The 12,500-nt window shown below is 37.9% G+C and overlaps 1 protein-coding gene across 1 annotated transcript in view; it reads right to left on the reverse strand.

Annotated features, from left to right (window-relative positions):
• Positions 1 to 473: 473 nt before the first annotated feature.
• LOC135195987 (hemicentin-1-like) overlaps positions 474 to 12,500 on the reverse strand; it is a 405,661-nt gene continuing 393,634 nt past the window's right edge. The window contains 4 exon segments of the mRNA XM_064222487.1: positions 474 to 1,139; positions 2,373 to 2,722; positions 10,103 to 10,393; positions 10,502 to 10,685. Of these exon segments, the coding sequence (XP_064078557.1) occupies positions 693 to 1,139; positions 2,373 to 2,722; positions 10,103 to 10,393; positions 10,502 to 10,685 (1,272 nt within the window). The 3' untranslated portion in view covers positions 474 to 692.

Consider the following 12,500-nt stretch of genomic DNA (forward strand, 5'->3'; position numbering starts at 1 on the left):
ATATACAATACATACACAAACGCACACAAATGGATAACGTTTATCACAATCAGACACAGTGGATACCTTAGTTCTCTAAAATAAGATTCATAATGTTACCTGCTCTAAAGTTCTTACAAAAAATATTGCAGGTTCTCGCTTTACAAAAAAACCTTATGCATACAAAAACACGTTGTATACATAGGTATACATAAACACATAAGCAGTTTTATGTATGTATAATATGATATATATACATATATGCACTTACAATTTACATCGTGAACAAGGAAATATTATTATACAGCATCCATGCCTTTTAACCTCTCCCTTTTATAGATATCATACGATTTCGTATGCAATATATATGTACAGATACCCTAACACGCATACATACACACACACGCACATATATATATATATATATATATATATATATATATATATATATAATATATATATATATATATGTATATATACACAAATAGCTTTTTTATGTATAAACATACACATCCTCAGATACATCGATATATAATTATAATTCATGGATTTTATTTTTTTTTTACATTAGCGAATAATTATACAAAATGTTATGTGTCAATAGTATATTCTCTTAGAGAGAGAGAGAGAGAGAGAGAGAGAGAGCTATTCACCTAGGTCTATAAACCGCCCGCCCCCCAAAAAAGAGCTTTAGACGAGGCGCCCTCGGGTCGTTATACGCTGCTCTCGTGTCTCCGCCCATCTCCGGTGTAATCCTCCTGTCCGTGGGCGGCCGCTGAAGTAGCTGGACAAGTCCCCCCTCCTCCTCCTCCCCCTCCTGCGGGCGGCGCTGCCACCGAAGGGCCTCCTCCAGCTCCTCCTCCTCCTCGGAGGTTGATTATAGGCGACGAAGAAGCTGACGAGGACGAAGCCTCTAGGCCTACTATACCACCACCTGCTCTCTTGTTGACGAAGGCCCCCTGCTGAGGATTAGGGGCGGGAGGACCTCCGTAGGGGCTTCCCCCGTACATCGCCATGCCCGCGGAGGTTATGGTAGCCGCCGTGGAAGGGGGCAAGTACGCTGCGTGGGCGTCGGGCATCAACACTACCTGTGGGGGCGGCGTTTGCTGGTGGAGTGCTTGTGAGTGGTGTGCTGGCTCTCCACCGTGACCGGTGGCTATCTGTGGCCGAGGGAAAATCTATTAAAAGGCTTCAAATAACACTATCCTTTGATATTTCTCTATATTTTAAGGTGTTTCATTGTCTTTTATAAAGTTTTTTTTATAATTTCTCACTGAAATAATAATAATGATAATAATAACGATAATAATAATATTGAATGATCTAGAAGTCTATTTTTGGCTTTTAAAAACCAACGGATCGTTTCTATAGTACGGAATCATATCAAACGCTTTAAATAATATTCATACTTTCATGTTGCATTGTCTTTTGTGATATTTAATTATCATTCATTGTTATTTTTTTTTTATTTTTCGCATTTTCTTCATATAAAGTTGAACTACTAATCTGGTTTTGGCTTTTGAAAGCAAACAGACCATTTCAGTAGTACCATAAGTCTAAGGAATGCAATTCTAAATCTGTGCTACTAAAACACAAGACAATCAGATTCTATACAAGAAATCTATTGTATAAATAACTTTAAATTAGTGATGATTAATAGCATACCAACGTACATACACCTAACACAGTTTTTTCTTAAACGAAGACCATTTTAATAGTACCATCGTTTAGCTGAATAGGAATTCCAAGTCCAGGTTACAAGCATATGGGATTATGAGATTATATATAAGAAATCTAATGTAAAGATTAGGTACAGTGAAGAATGAATGAAAGCTCACAAACGTACATGCGTACACACTATATATAGGTACATATTTATATAGTATATAGTGCAGAATATGTAGTATAAATTACATACAGTGTAGTGTATATAGTGCAGATACAAGAAAGTTTAGAATCCATACTTATCACATACCTATACAACATGGACGTATTTGCAGTCAATTTAATAGTGCAGGTATAAGTGCTTAATAGTGCGCAGATACAAGGAATGTGTAGTATAAATTACATATACGTTAGAGGATGAATGAAAGCTTACAACTTACATACACACACTATACATAGGTACGTATTTATAGCGTGTATAGTGCAATATAGTGCAATATAGTGTAGTATGGTGCAATATAGTGCAGTATGGTACAACATAGTGCAGTATGGTGCAATATAGTGCTGTATAGTGCAATATAGTGCTGTATAGTTCAATATAGTGCAGTATGGTGCAATATAGTGCAATATAGTGCAGTATAGTGCAATATAGTGCAATATAGTGCAGTATAGTGCAATATAGTGCAATATAGTGCAGTATAGTGCAATATAGTGCATAGAGAGATTACCTGGCAGGATTCGTGCGTAGACCTAACCACGCCTTGCGACGACGAGGTACTAGTGGTGGAGACCGAGGGGTGTTGGAGATGATGCTGGAGATGGTGTTGATGGTGAAACGGCGGGGGCTGGTGGTGATGATGAGGATGGTACTGAAGGATGTGTTGCTGTTGGTAATAGGCGTCCCACTTCTGGTGTGGGTAGGTGTTGATGATGGCTCCTCCTCCTCCTCCTCCCCCCCCGGAAGAGACGTAGTGGGGGGGAGCACCGCTCAGGGGTACCTGGATGGCCGTGGCGCCGTGGCAGGCGTTGACTTGACAGCTGCTGGGGACCCGGAGCTCCTCGAGTTGGTAGTCGCATTCTGAATGGGGAGAGGGAGATATAGACGTCAGTTTTGCGTCAGTTTGGAGGAGGTGGAGGATTATGCGGTATTTGGCATTAATTTGAGGTTAGTAAGGAGTCAGTGTCGGGTCAGTTTGAGGTCAATTTGGCGTCAGTTTTGAGTCAGTTCGAGGTCACTTTTGTGTTAATTTGAAATTACTTTTGCGTCAATATGTGGTGTCTTTTTCGTAAATGTGAGGTCAGTTTGGCGTCAGTTTTGTGTCAATTTGGTGTCAGTTTTCCATCAATTTGAGGTCAGTTTTGTATCAATTTGAGGTCATTTTGGTGTCAAGTTGAGGTCAGTTTTACGTCAATTTGAGGTCAGTTTTGCGTCAATGAGAGATCACTTTTGCGTCAATTTGAGTTCAATTTTGCGTCAATATGGCGTCAATTTAGCGACAGTCTTGCATCAACTTGGCATCACTTAAGCGTCAGAATTCGACATAAAGGAAAATTCCTTAAAATAATGGAAAAACATCAAGTATCAGAAACCGTCGAAATAATAATAATAATAATAATAATAATAATGATGATAATAATAATAATAATAATAATAATAATAATAATAATAATAATAATAATAATAATAATAATAATAATAACATTGTATCATAAATCGTTAAAATAATAAAAATAGTAAAATTCCAAGTGTCAGAATTTGTTAAAATAATGGATGAACTCCACCTCAAGAATCTCTCTCTCTCTCTCTCTCTCTCTCTCTCTCTCTCTCTCTCTCTCTCCTTCGAGCAGCCTCGGAATTGAGGACAGATAGGTGGAGGTAAATAATCCTTTCATATACGTGAGGAGGAGGAGGAGGAGGAAGAGGAGGAGGTGAGGGGAGAAAGGTTCCAGTTACGCTATTGTGGTCTTGGCGCGCGACGGAGCAGTTTATCCAAAGCCTGAAATTAAGTGTCTCTGTGTGATAATGCAGTGTGTGTGAGAGAGAGAGAGAGAGAGAGAGAGAGAGAGAGAGAGAGAGAGAGAGAGAGGAAGGCGTGGGATAACCTGGCACTGAGAGATAAGGCTGGTGAAGAATAATATTAGCAACAGGACAAGCGGATTAAAACCTTCCACACTGCGCAAGGTTTATATATATATATAAATGGCTTCTGTTGCTGGTGGAGTCCTCGGTTCAGATTTCACCTCTCTCATTACCATCAGGAATTTTAGGATTTGGACGCTATTAACGGCGAGGATTTGATGTGAAAAGGATGGAATTCGCTAGAGTCTCTCTCTCTCTCTCTCTCTCTCTCTCTCTTCTCTCTCTCTCTCTCTCCCTGTGCCCTTTTGGTAACCTTTTTAGTAACTTCTGAGCTGAAGCTTTCTTTCGTAACTTATTGATTTGTGTTACCAGGAAAGTATTTTTGTGGATATGCCAATTGGCTTAAACACGAGTTTTTGAAAGTTAATTCCACCATTCCACCTACTTTTGTGCGTTACTCTCTCACTAGTCCTCTATTTCAAACAGAATATCTACCCAATATAAGCCAAGCTCAGAAAGAAAATAACATAGTAGGCCTATCCCAAAACCAGCAACACGCTGTAGGCCTAATTAAGGGTAGGTTGGATAAACTGCCACGGCTCTAATTACATAATTACATGGCTATTACTTCTCCTACAGGGATTTGACAATGATACGAGCATGGTGATATCATCCAATTGTATGAATGTGTGACGAACCAGATAGCTTCCATCAGATGATATAATTAACAAAGTCAAATCCAGCTATATTGACACATAATCTAAATGTATGATTGCTTGATGCAGTGAAGGTTGGTTTTATCTGAAATTTCTGGCTGAGGGAGAAGTTATGGAGTCAGTGATCTGAAAATATACCTTTACCATCACGTAAAGTGAGCTCATAGCTGAAAATATTCCTTTGCCATCACGTAAAGTGAGCTCAGATCTGAAAATATTCCTTTACCATCAGGTAAAGTGAACTCACAGCTGAAAATATTCCTTTGTCATCACATAAAGTGAGCTCAGATCTAAAAATATTCCTTTACCATCAGGTAAAGTGAACTCAGATTTGAAAATATTCCTTTATTATCAGGAAAAGTGAGGTCAGATCTGAAAATATCCCTTTATTGTCGGGTAAAGTTAGCTGAGATCTGAAAATAGTCTTTTACCATCGAGTAAAGTGAGCTCAGATCTGAAAATAGTCCTTTACTATCAGGTAAAGAGAGCTCAGATCTCAAAATATTCCTTTACCATCGAGTAAATAGAACTCAGATCTGAAAATATCACTTTACCATCAGGAAAAGTGGGCTTATATCTAAAAATATCCTTTCACAATCACGTAAAGTGAGCTCAGAGCTAAAAATATTCCTTTGCCATCAGGTAAAGTGAACTCGGAGCTAAAATTATTCCTTTGCCATCACGTAAAATGAGCTTAGATCTGAAAATATTCCTTTATATTCAGGTATGCTCAGATCTGAAAATATTCCTCTGCCATCAGGTAAAGTGAGCTCAGAGCTGAAAATGTTCCTCTGCCATCAGGTAAAGTGAGCTCAGAGCTGAAAATATTCCTCTTCCATCAGGTAAAGTGAACTCAGATCTGAAAATATTCCTTTACCATCAGGTAAAGTGACTCACGAGCGTATTCCTTTGCCTCGGTAAAGTGAGCACAGAGCTAAAAATATTCCTTTGCCATCAGCTGAAGTGTGCTCAGAGCTAATATTATTCCTTTGCCATCAGGTAAAGTGACCTCAGAGCTGAAAATATTCCTTTGCCATCAGGTAAAGTGAACTCAGAGCTGAAAATATTCCTTTGCCATCACGTAAAGTGAGCTCAGATCTGAAAATATTCCTTTGCCATCAGGTAAAGTGAACTCAGAGCTAAAAATATTCCTTTGCCATCAGGTAAAGTGAACTCAGAGCTGAAAATATTCCTTTGCCATCAGGTAAAGTGAACTCAGAGCTGAAAATATTCCTTTGCCATCACGTAAAGTGAGCTCAGATCTGATAATATTCCTTTGCCATCAGATAAAGTGAACTCAGTGCTGAAAATATTCCTTTGCCATCACATAAAGTGAGCTCAGAGCTGAAAATATTCCTTTTTCATCAGGTTTAAGTGAACTCAGATCTAAAATTATTCCTTTACCATCACGTAAAGAGATCTCAGATCTGAAAATATTCCTTTATTATCAGGTATGCTCAGAGCTGAAAATATTCCTCTTCCATCAGGTAAAGTGAACTCAGAGCTGAAAATATTCCTCTTCCATCAGGTAAAGTGAACTCAGATCTGAAAATATTCCTTTACCATCAGATAAAGTGAACTCAGAGCTGAAAATATTCCTTTGCCATCACATAAAGTGAACCCAGAGCTGAAAATATTCCTTTGCCATCAGGTAAAGTGAACTAAGAGCTGAAAATATTCCTTTGCCATCAGGTAAAGTGAGCTCAGAGCTGAAAATACTCCTTTGCCATCACGTAAAGTGAGCTCGGATCTGAAAATATTCCTTTACCATAAGGTAAAGGGAACTCAGAGCTGAAAATATTCCTTTGCCTTCAGGTAAAGTGAACTCAGAGCTGAAAATATTCCTTTGCCATCAGGTAAAGTGAGCTCAGATCTGAAAATATTCCTTTGCCATCTGGTAAAGTGAGCTCATAGCTGAAAATATTCCTTTGCCATCAGGTAAAGTGAACTCAGAGCTAAAAATATTCCTTTGCCATCAAGTAAAGTGAACTCAGAGCTGAAAATATTCCTTTGCCATCACGTAAAGTGAGCTCAGATCTGAAAATATTCCTTTACCATCAGCTAAAGTGAACTCAGAGCTGAAAATATTCCTTTGCCATCAGGTAAAGTGTGCTCAGATCTGAAAATATTCCTTTGCCATCAGGTAAAGTGAACTCAGAGCTGAAAATATTCCTTTGCCATCACGTAAAGTGAGCTTAGATCTGAAAATATTCCTTTACCATCAGCTAAAGTGAACTAAGAGCTGAAAATATTCCTTTGCCATCAGATAAAGTGAACTCAGAGCCGAAAATATTCCTTTGCCATCAGGTAAAGTGAACTCAGAGCTGAAAATAAAAATTCCTTTGCCCATCAAAGGTAAAGTGAACTCAGAGGCCGAAAAATATTCCTTTTGCCATCAAAGGTAAAGTGAACTCAGAGCTGAAAATATTCCTTTGTCATCCCGTAAAGTGAGCTCAGAGCTGAAAATATTCCTTTGCCATCAGGTAAAGTGAACTCAGAGCTGAAAATATTCCTTTGCCATCAGGTAAAGTGAGCTAAGAGCTGAAAATATTCCTTTGCCACCAGGTAAAGTGAACTCATAGCTGAAAATATTCCTTTGATATCACGTAAAGTGAGCTTAGATCTGAAAATATTCCTTTACCATCAGGTAAAGTGAACTCAGAGCTGAAAATACTCCTTTGCCATCATGTAAAGAGAGCTCAGAGCTGAAAATATTCCTTTGCCATTAGGTAAAGTGAACTCAGATCAGAAATTATTCCTTTGCCATCAGGTAAAGTGAGCTCAGATCTGAAAATATTCCTCTGCCATCATGTAAAGTAAGCTCAGATCTGAAAATATCCCTTTACCATCAAGTAAAGTGAGCTCAGATCTGAAAGTATTACTTCACCATTAGGTAAAGTGAGCTCAGAGCTCCTAAAGATATTCATTTACCATCATGTAAAGTGAACTCAGATCTGAAAATATTCCTTTACCATTGCTGATAGTAGCCTTAGATCTATTACTATTATGGATAGTAGGCTTAGATCTATTACTATTATGGATAGTAGGCTTAAATCTATCTAAAAGTATTTCTTCACTCTTATGCACAATGGGTTCAGATCTGAAAATATTCCTTAAATGTTGAGTAAAAAAAATTTTTTTAGAATGAAACTGTACGAATTGTTTCATAAACAGGGAGAAAATATTATAGCGAAAAGTCCTCAAAGCCTGAAAGGACGAAACAGGTCATAATTTTATATCTGAGATTCCATCATGGCTTCTGCACTACATAATCTGGACAACAGCATAACGGTTCGCTCTGATGCAATTAGTCCCACTTTCAGCATGACTTGTCTCATTCTGGCGATGCGAGAGTTCTCTCAGTTCGCTTCGAATGGAAGAGCTGGGTTTATCAGTATCCAATAAGCTCTGGGAATTCTTGGTTTAATATCTTTTGAGGATTTACACATGCTTGTCCCATTTTTTTTTTTTTTTTTAGTCTGTGCAGTTTCTTCCCAAAGAGCATTTGTGTGCCTTCTGGATTTGCCTGTCTATGTGTTTGGGTAAAATCTGTTCCTTTTGTCAGATAGGCTTGAAATTTTGCATGGTGACAATACAGCCTTACATGATCTGTAGGTCAGCAGTGACCTCTCCCAGCATCTCAGGTTTTGTGTGAAGTGAATAACTCTTAGGATTTGTCATACCTTTTTTAAATTGGTTGACTAAATTAATAATAACTCTATGGATTTTTCAAACCTTCTTTGGCTCGACAGGATATCACGTTAAATTTCGTTAGCTACAGTAATAAATAGGTTACTAGTTCCTTCAAAAATAAAAATAATGTAAAATAGAATATTAAGAAAATTTAAACAATTTTATTATAAAGCACTAAAAAGTATTCAATTTCGTTAGCTACAGTCATAGATAGGTTACTATTTCGGTCAAAAATAAAAAATGCAAAATAAAAATAAAAAATTAAACACTTTAATTAAAATGCACTAAAAAGTACAAAATAATTTTTTGAGACACCAGGATTTTATAAAAAATAAAAAATAAAAGCGGGTACCCAACATGGAAGGAAATGCTACAAGAAAAGAAATAATATTTTTTTAAATTTCATTTCCATTGACCTGGAGGAGATGTGAACCCGCTCCATCTAAGCAACATACCATGACAATAACCTCTATACCAGTTGACCAACTTAAAGGACGTTCGTAGCTTGATAATAATGTTTGCGAATAAGAAAACGTCGCCATGGTGATGTGATAAAAAAAAGGAAATTTATATTCAATCCATGTCATAAAGAACCTAATATGCATCTCTTATGGCCTAGTTTGTCCACGACATGTCCAGGAGAAGGTTATAGATACACATTTTATAACCCGCGTCATGTGTCTCTAAAGTCGAAGGGTGTGTTAATATTCGAATGATATAATGTCCTCCTAGCAATATCTTTCTTATTTTTTCCCTACTCGCTGATGGTAGTAGTGACGTTAGTGCTCCTCGTGCGGTGAACTGTTGGCATTATTATTTGATGAGGTTCGTAGCAGCTCCCATCCAAGGCTCTGAAGTTTTTATTATCTTTCTTCCATCTTACTTTCCTGTTAAACATTTCAGACCTTTTTAATCTCACTTTGTCCTCCTGTTACACCTTTCAAGCCTTTTTAATCTTAGTTTGCCGTTCTGTTACAACCCTCCAAACCTTTTTACTCTCAATGTGTCATCCTTTTACGCCTTTCAAACCTTTTTACTCTCAATTTTTCCTCTTGTTACACCTTTCAAACCTTTTTAATCTCATTGCGTCCTTCTGTTAAAACTTTCATACCTTTTTAATCTCAATTTGTTATCCTGTTACGCCTTTCAAACCTTTCTATTCTCAATTTTTCCTCCTGTTACACCTTTCAAACCTTTTTAATCTCATTGCGTCCTTCTGTTAAAACTTTCATACCTTTTTAATCTCAATTTGTTATCCTGTTACGCCTTTCAAACCTTTCTATTCTCAATTTTTCCTCCTGTTACACCTTTCAAACCTTTTTAATCTCATTGCGTCCTTCTGTTAAAACTTTCATACCTTTTTAATCTCAATTTGTTATCCTGTTACGCCTTTCAAACCTTTCTATTCTCAATTTTTCCTCCTGTTACACATATCAAACCTTTTTAATCTCATTGCGTCCTTCTGTTAAAACTTTCATACCTTTTTAATCTCAATTTGTTATCCTGTTACGCCTTTCAAACCCTTCTATTCTCAATTTTTCCACCTGTTACACATATCAGACATTTTTACTCTCAATATGTCCTCCTGTTGCACCTTTCAAACCTTTTTACTCTCAATTTGTCCTGCTGTTAACCTTCTAAACTTTTTTTACTCTGAATTTGTCCTTCTCAAAACCTTTCAATTCTTTTCACTCTCAATTTGTCCTCCTGTTACACCTTTTAAATCTTTTTAATCTTATTGTGTCCTTCTGTTAAACCCTCTAAACATTTTTACTCTGACTTTGTCCTCCTGTTACACCTTTCAAACCTTTTTAATCTCAATTTATCCTCCTGTTACACCTTTCAAACCTTTCTAATCTCAATTTGTCATTCTTAAAACCTTTCAAACCTCTTTAGTCCCAGTTTCTCTCCTCAGTGAATCTCATGAAGTTAAGGAACAACAAAAGCCAAGACACCCTTCATCCATTACCTTCCTTCTGGGGGATGATATCAGGATTCCTGTCCTCCGAGGCAGGCGAGGGCCTGCTGAAGGTGGAGACGGTTTCTTTCGGCGAGCCGTCGGACACCAAGGAGGACCCTGGGGCGTACTGGTGGTGCCCGCGGGGCGGAGCCTCGTGGCTGGTGCTGCGTTCCCTGGGGCAGTGCTTGATGGCCAGAGCTACAATGGTGATTAGGGTGATCACAATCGTCACTGCTGCTCCCACCACGACGGCCACCAGTGGGAACACGCCCATGATCTCCTCCGAGGGCTGAATCATACCTGGGGGCGGGGGAGATATGGGTATAATGTGAGCTTCACCTTGGGAGTAAGATAGAGGTAGAGTATGTGAGTTTCAAACATCTCTATCCATCGCTGGTACGTACTCACCCATTCTCTTCTCTGCCGTCTTCACAGTGAACGCCTGCAGTTTCACGGGCGTGGAGGCGCCCATGGGACTGTGCACGCCCACGTGCAGGGTGTAGGCCGTGCCCGGGTCCAGTCCCGTGGCTATGAAATGGGGCGTTGTGTTGGTGACCTTCGTGACCAAGTGGAGGTCCTCGGAATTCCTGACCTGTGGGTGGGAGAGTTTAGGCGAATAATAATAATAATAATAATAATAATAATAATAATAATATACACATTATTTATATATATATATATATATATATTATATATATATAATATCTTACGTAATATTACGTACATCGTAACTATATCCACAACTTGACGTAGTAATAAGACTAATCGATTTCTCTTTTCTCAAATTCCAGTAAAAAAAAAAAAAAAAAAAAAAACTTGTAACCTATTTGCCCAGAGAGAGAGAGAGAGAGAGAGAGAGAGAGAGAGAGAGAGAGAGAGAGATGTTCTGACTGAAACGCTATTCAGATCATATATAAATATAATCTGTCTATGAAGTCACGTAAAGTACCATAGTGGTACTAGCGCGTTGATGCCATGGAAACGGTAGTGCCTTAGATGTTGTCATAACAACAATTACAACAGCCTAAATATCAAAGCGTTAACAACCGTGAGCGACTTATAATCCCCCAAGATGAGGAGGAGATTCAAGAGGAGATTCAAGAGGCAGAAATATCAACTTTTGGGGGGAGATCAACTCGTCTCATGTGACGACAGGCTTTGATGGTGTTAGCTCGCCATGTTGGCGATGACACTAACTTACAGTCAACGGGAAACGCTTATTTATATAGACCTTATGTCCTCTATACATAGTGACTGTGTATAACTCTCTCTCTCTGTCTGTCTGTCTGTCTCTCTCTCTCTTTCTCTCTCTCTCTCTCTCTCTCTCTCTCTCTCTCTGAGTTTATTTACCATTAGCATCTTATTGCTGTTGCCATAAAGAGGCCTTTCATAATTCACTGAGATAAATAGTCTAATTCATTTTCATGAGGCTTCGAAACAGAATTCGAAACAGGTTGAATTAAATAGGCTTAATTCTCATATATTCTTTACTTGAACTATTGTATGAATGTGAAGAGTATCTGAAGGCTATGATAAAGGCCGTGGTAATGTAAGAATAAGTTTAATAATAGTTTAAAGATAAAAAATGTAGTAGTACCAACCTTCTGTAGGTGTCTGCCTACTTCCTTTTGCGGTTCGACTAAACCGTAATTTCACACATATTTAGTTGCAGTAACGTGGAAATGAAAATAATATTTGAAGAAGACGTTAATGGACTTGATAATCTGACAATATATTCTATAATTGAGAAACTAAGGATATTAAAAAAAAAAAACACGAGTACCTCCAACTTCTCGTAGGTATCATCAGCCCATTCTTGTTTTTTTTTTTTTTAATAGTTTCAACTAAACGATAATGATAAGCTTCTTTCTCACAGAGTCTTTCTTTAAAGTAAGGTGAGATAATAGTTGAAAAAATTAAAGAAAATAGAAAAAGACACTGAGAACCAACCACTCGACTCGAGTCATTCCGAGGCTTCGTCTACGAAGACTTAACCTGAGATTGTCTTGATTGTTTTGTTTGTCTTTGTTTGTTCAGTGTATGTTTTGTGCCTTGAAGTATCATTATTTATCTCCCTGTTTGTGACTTATGCCTCATAGTTCATCCATTGAATGTTTGTGAGTGTGAAGATGAAGAAGCAGCTATGTGGTCACTGATCAGCCTTAGGCCTATAGGCTTATAAATAAACATCTCCCCTTGTTCGTTGGTTTGTGTGTTTTGTGGCTTAAAATGCTACGTTTTGCTTTGCCGTTTGTGACTTGAACCTCGCAGTGCCTCAATCGACTGTTTGTGAGCGTGGAGAAGCATTGGATCGTCAGCAGAAGTACGAAAATAAACATAATTATTATAACCTTATCACTGATATATGGAGAATTATTAATATAAATTATGAATAATATTGCTGGTT

The sequence above is a fragment of the Macrobrachium nipponense genome, chromosome 17 (assembly GCF_015104395.2).
Source record: "Macrobrachium nipponense isolate FS-2020 chromosome 17, ASM1510439v2, whole genome shotgun sequence".
Taxonomy (NCBI): Eukaryota; Metazoa; Arthropoda; class Malacostraca; order Decapoda; family Palaemonidae; genus Macrobrachium; species Macrobrachium nipponense.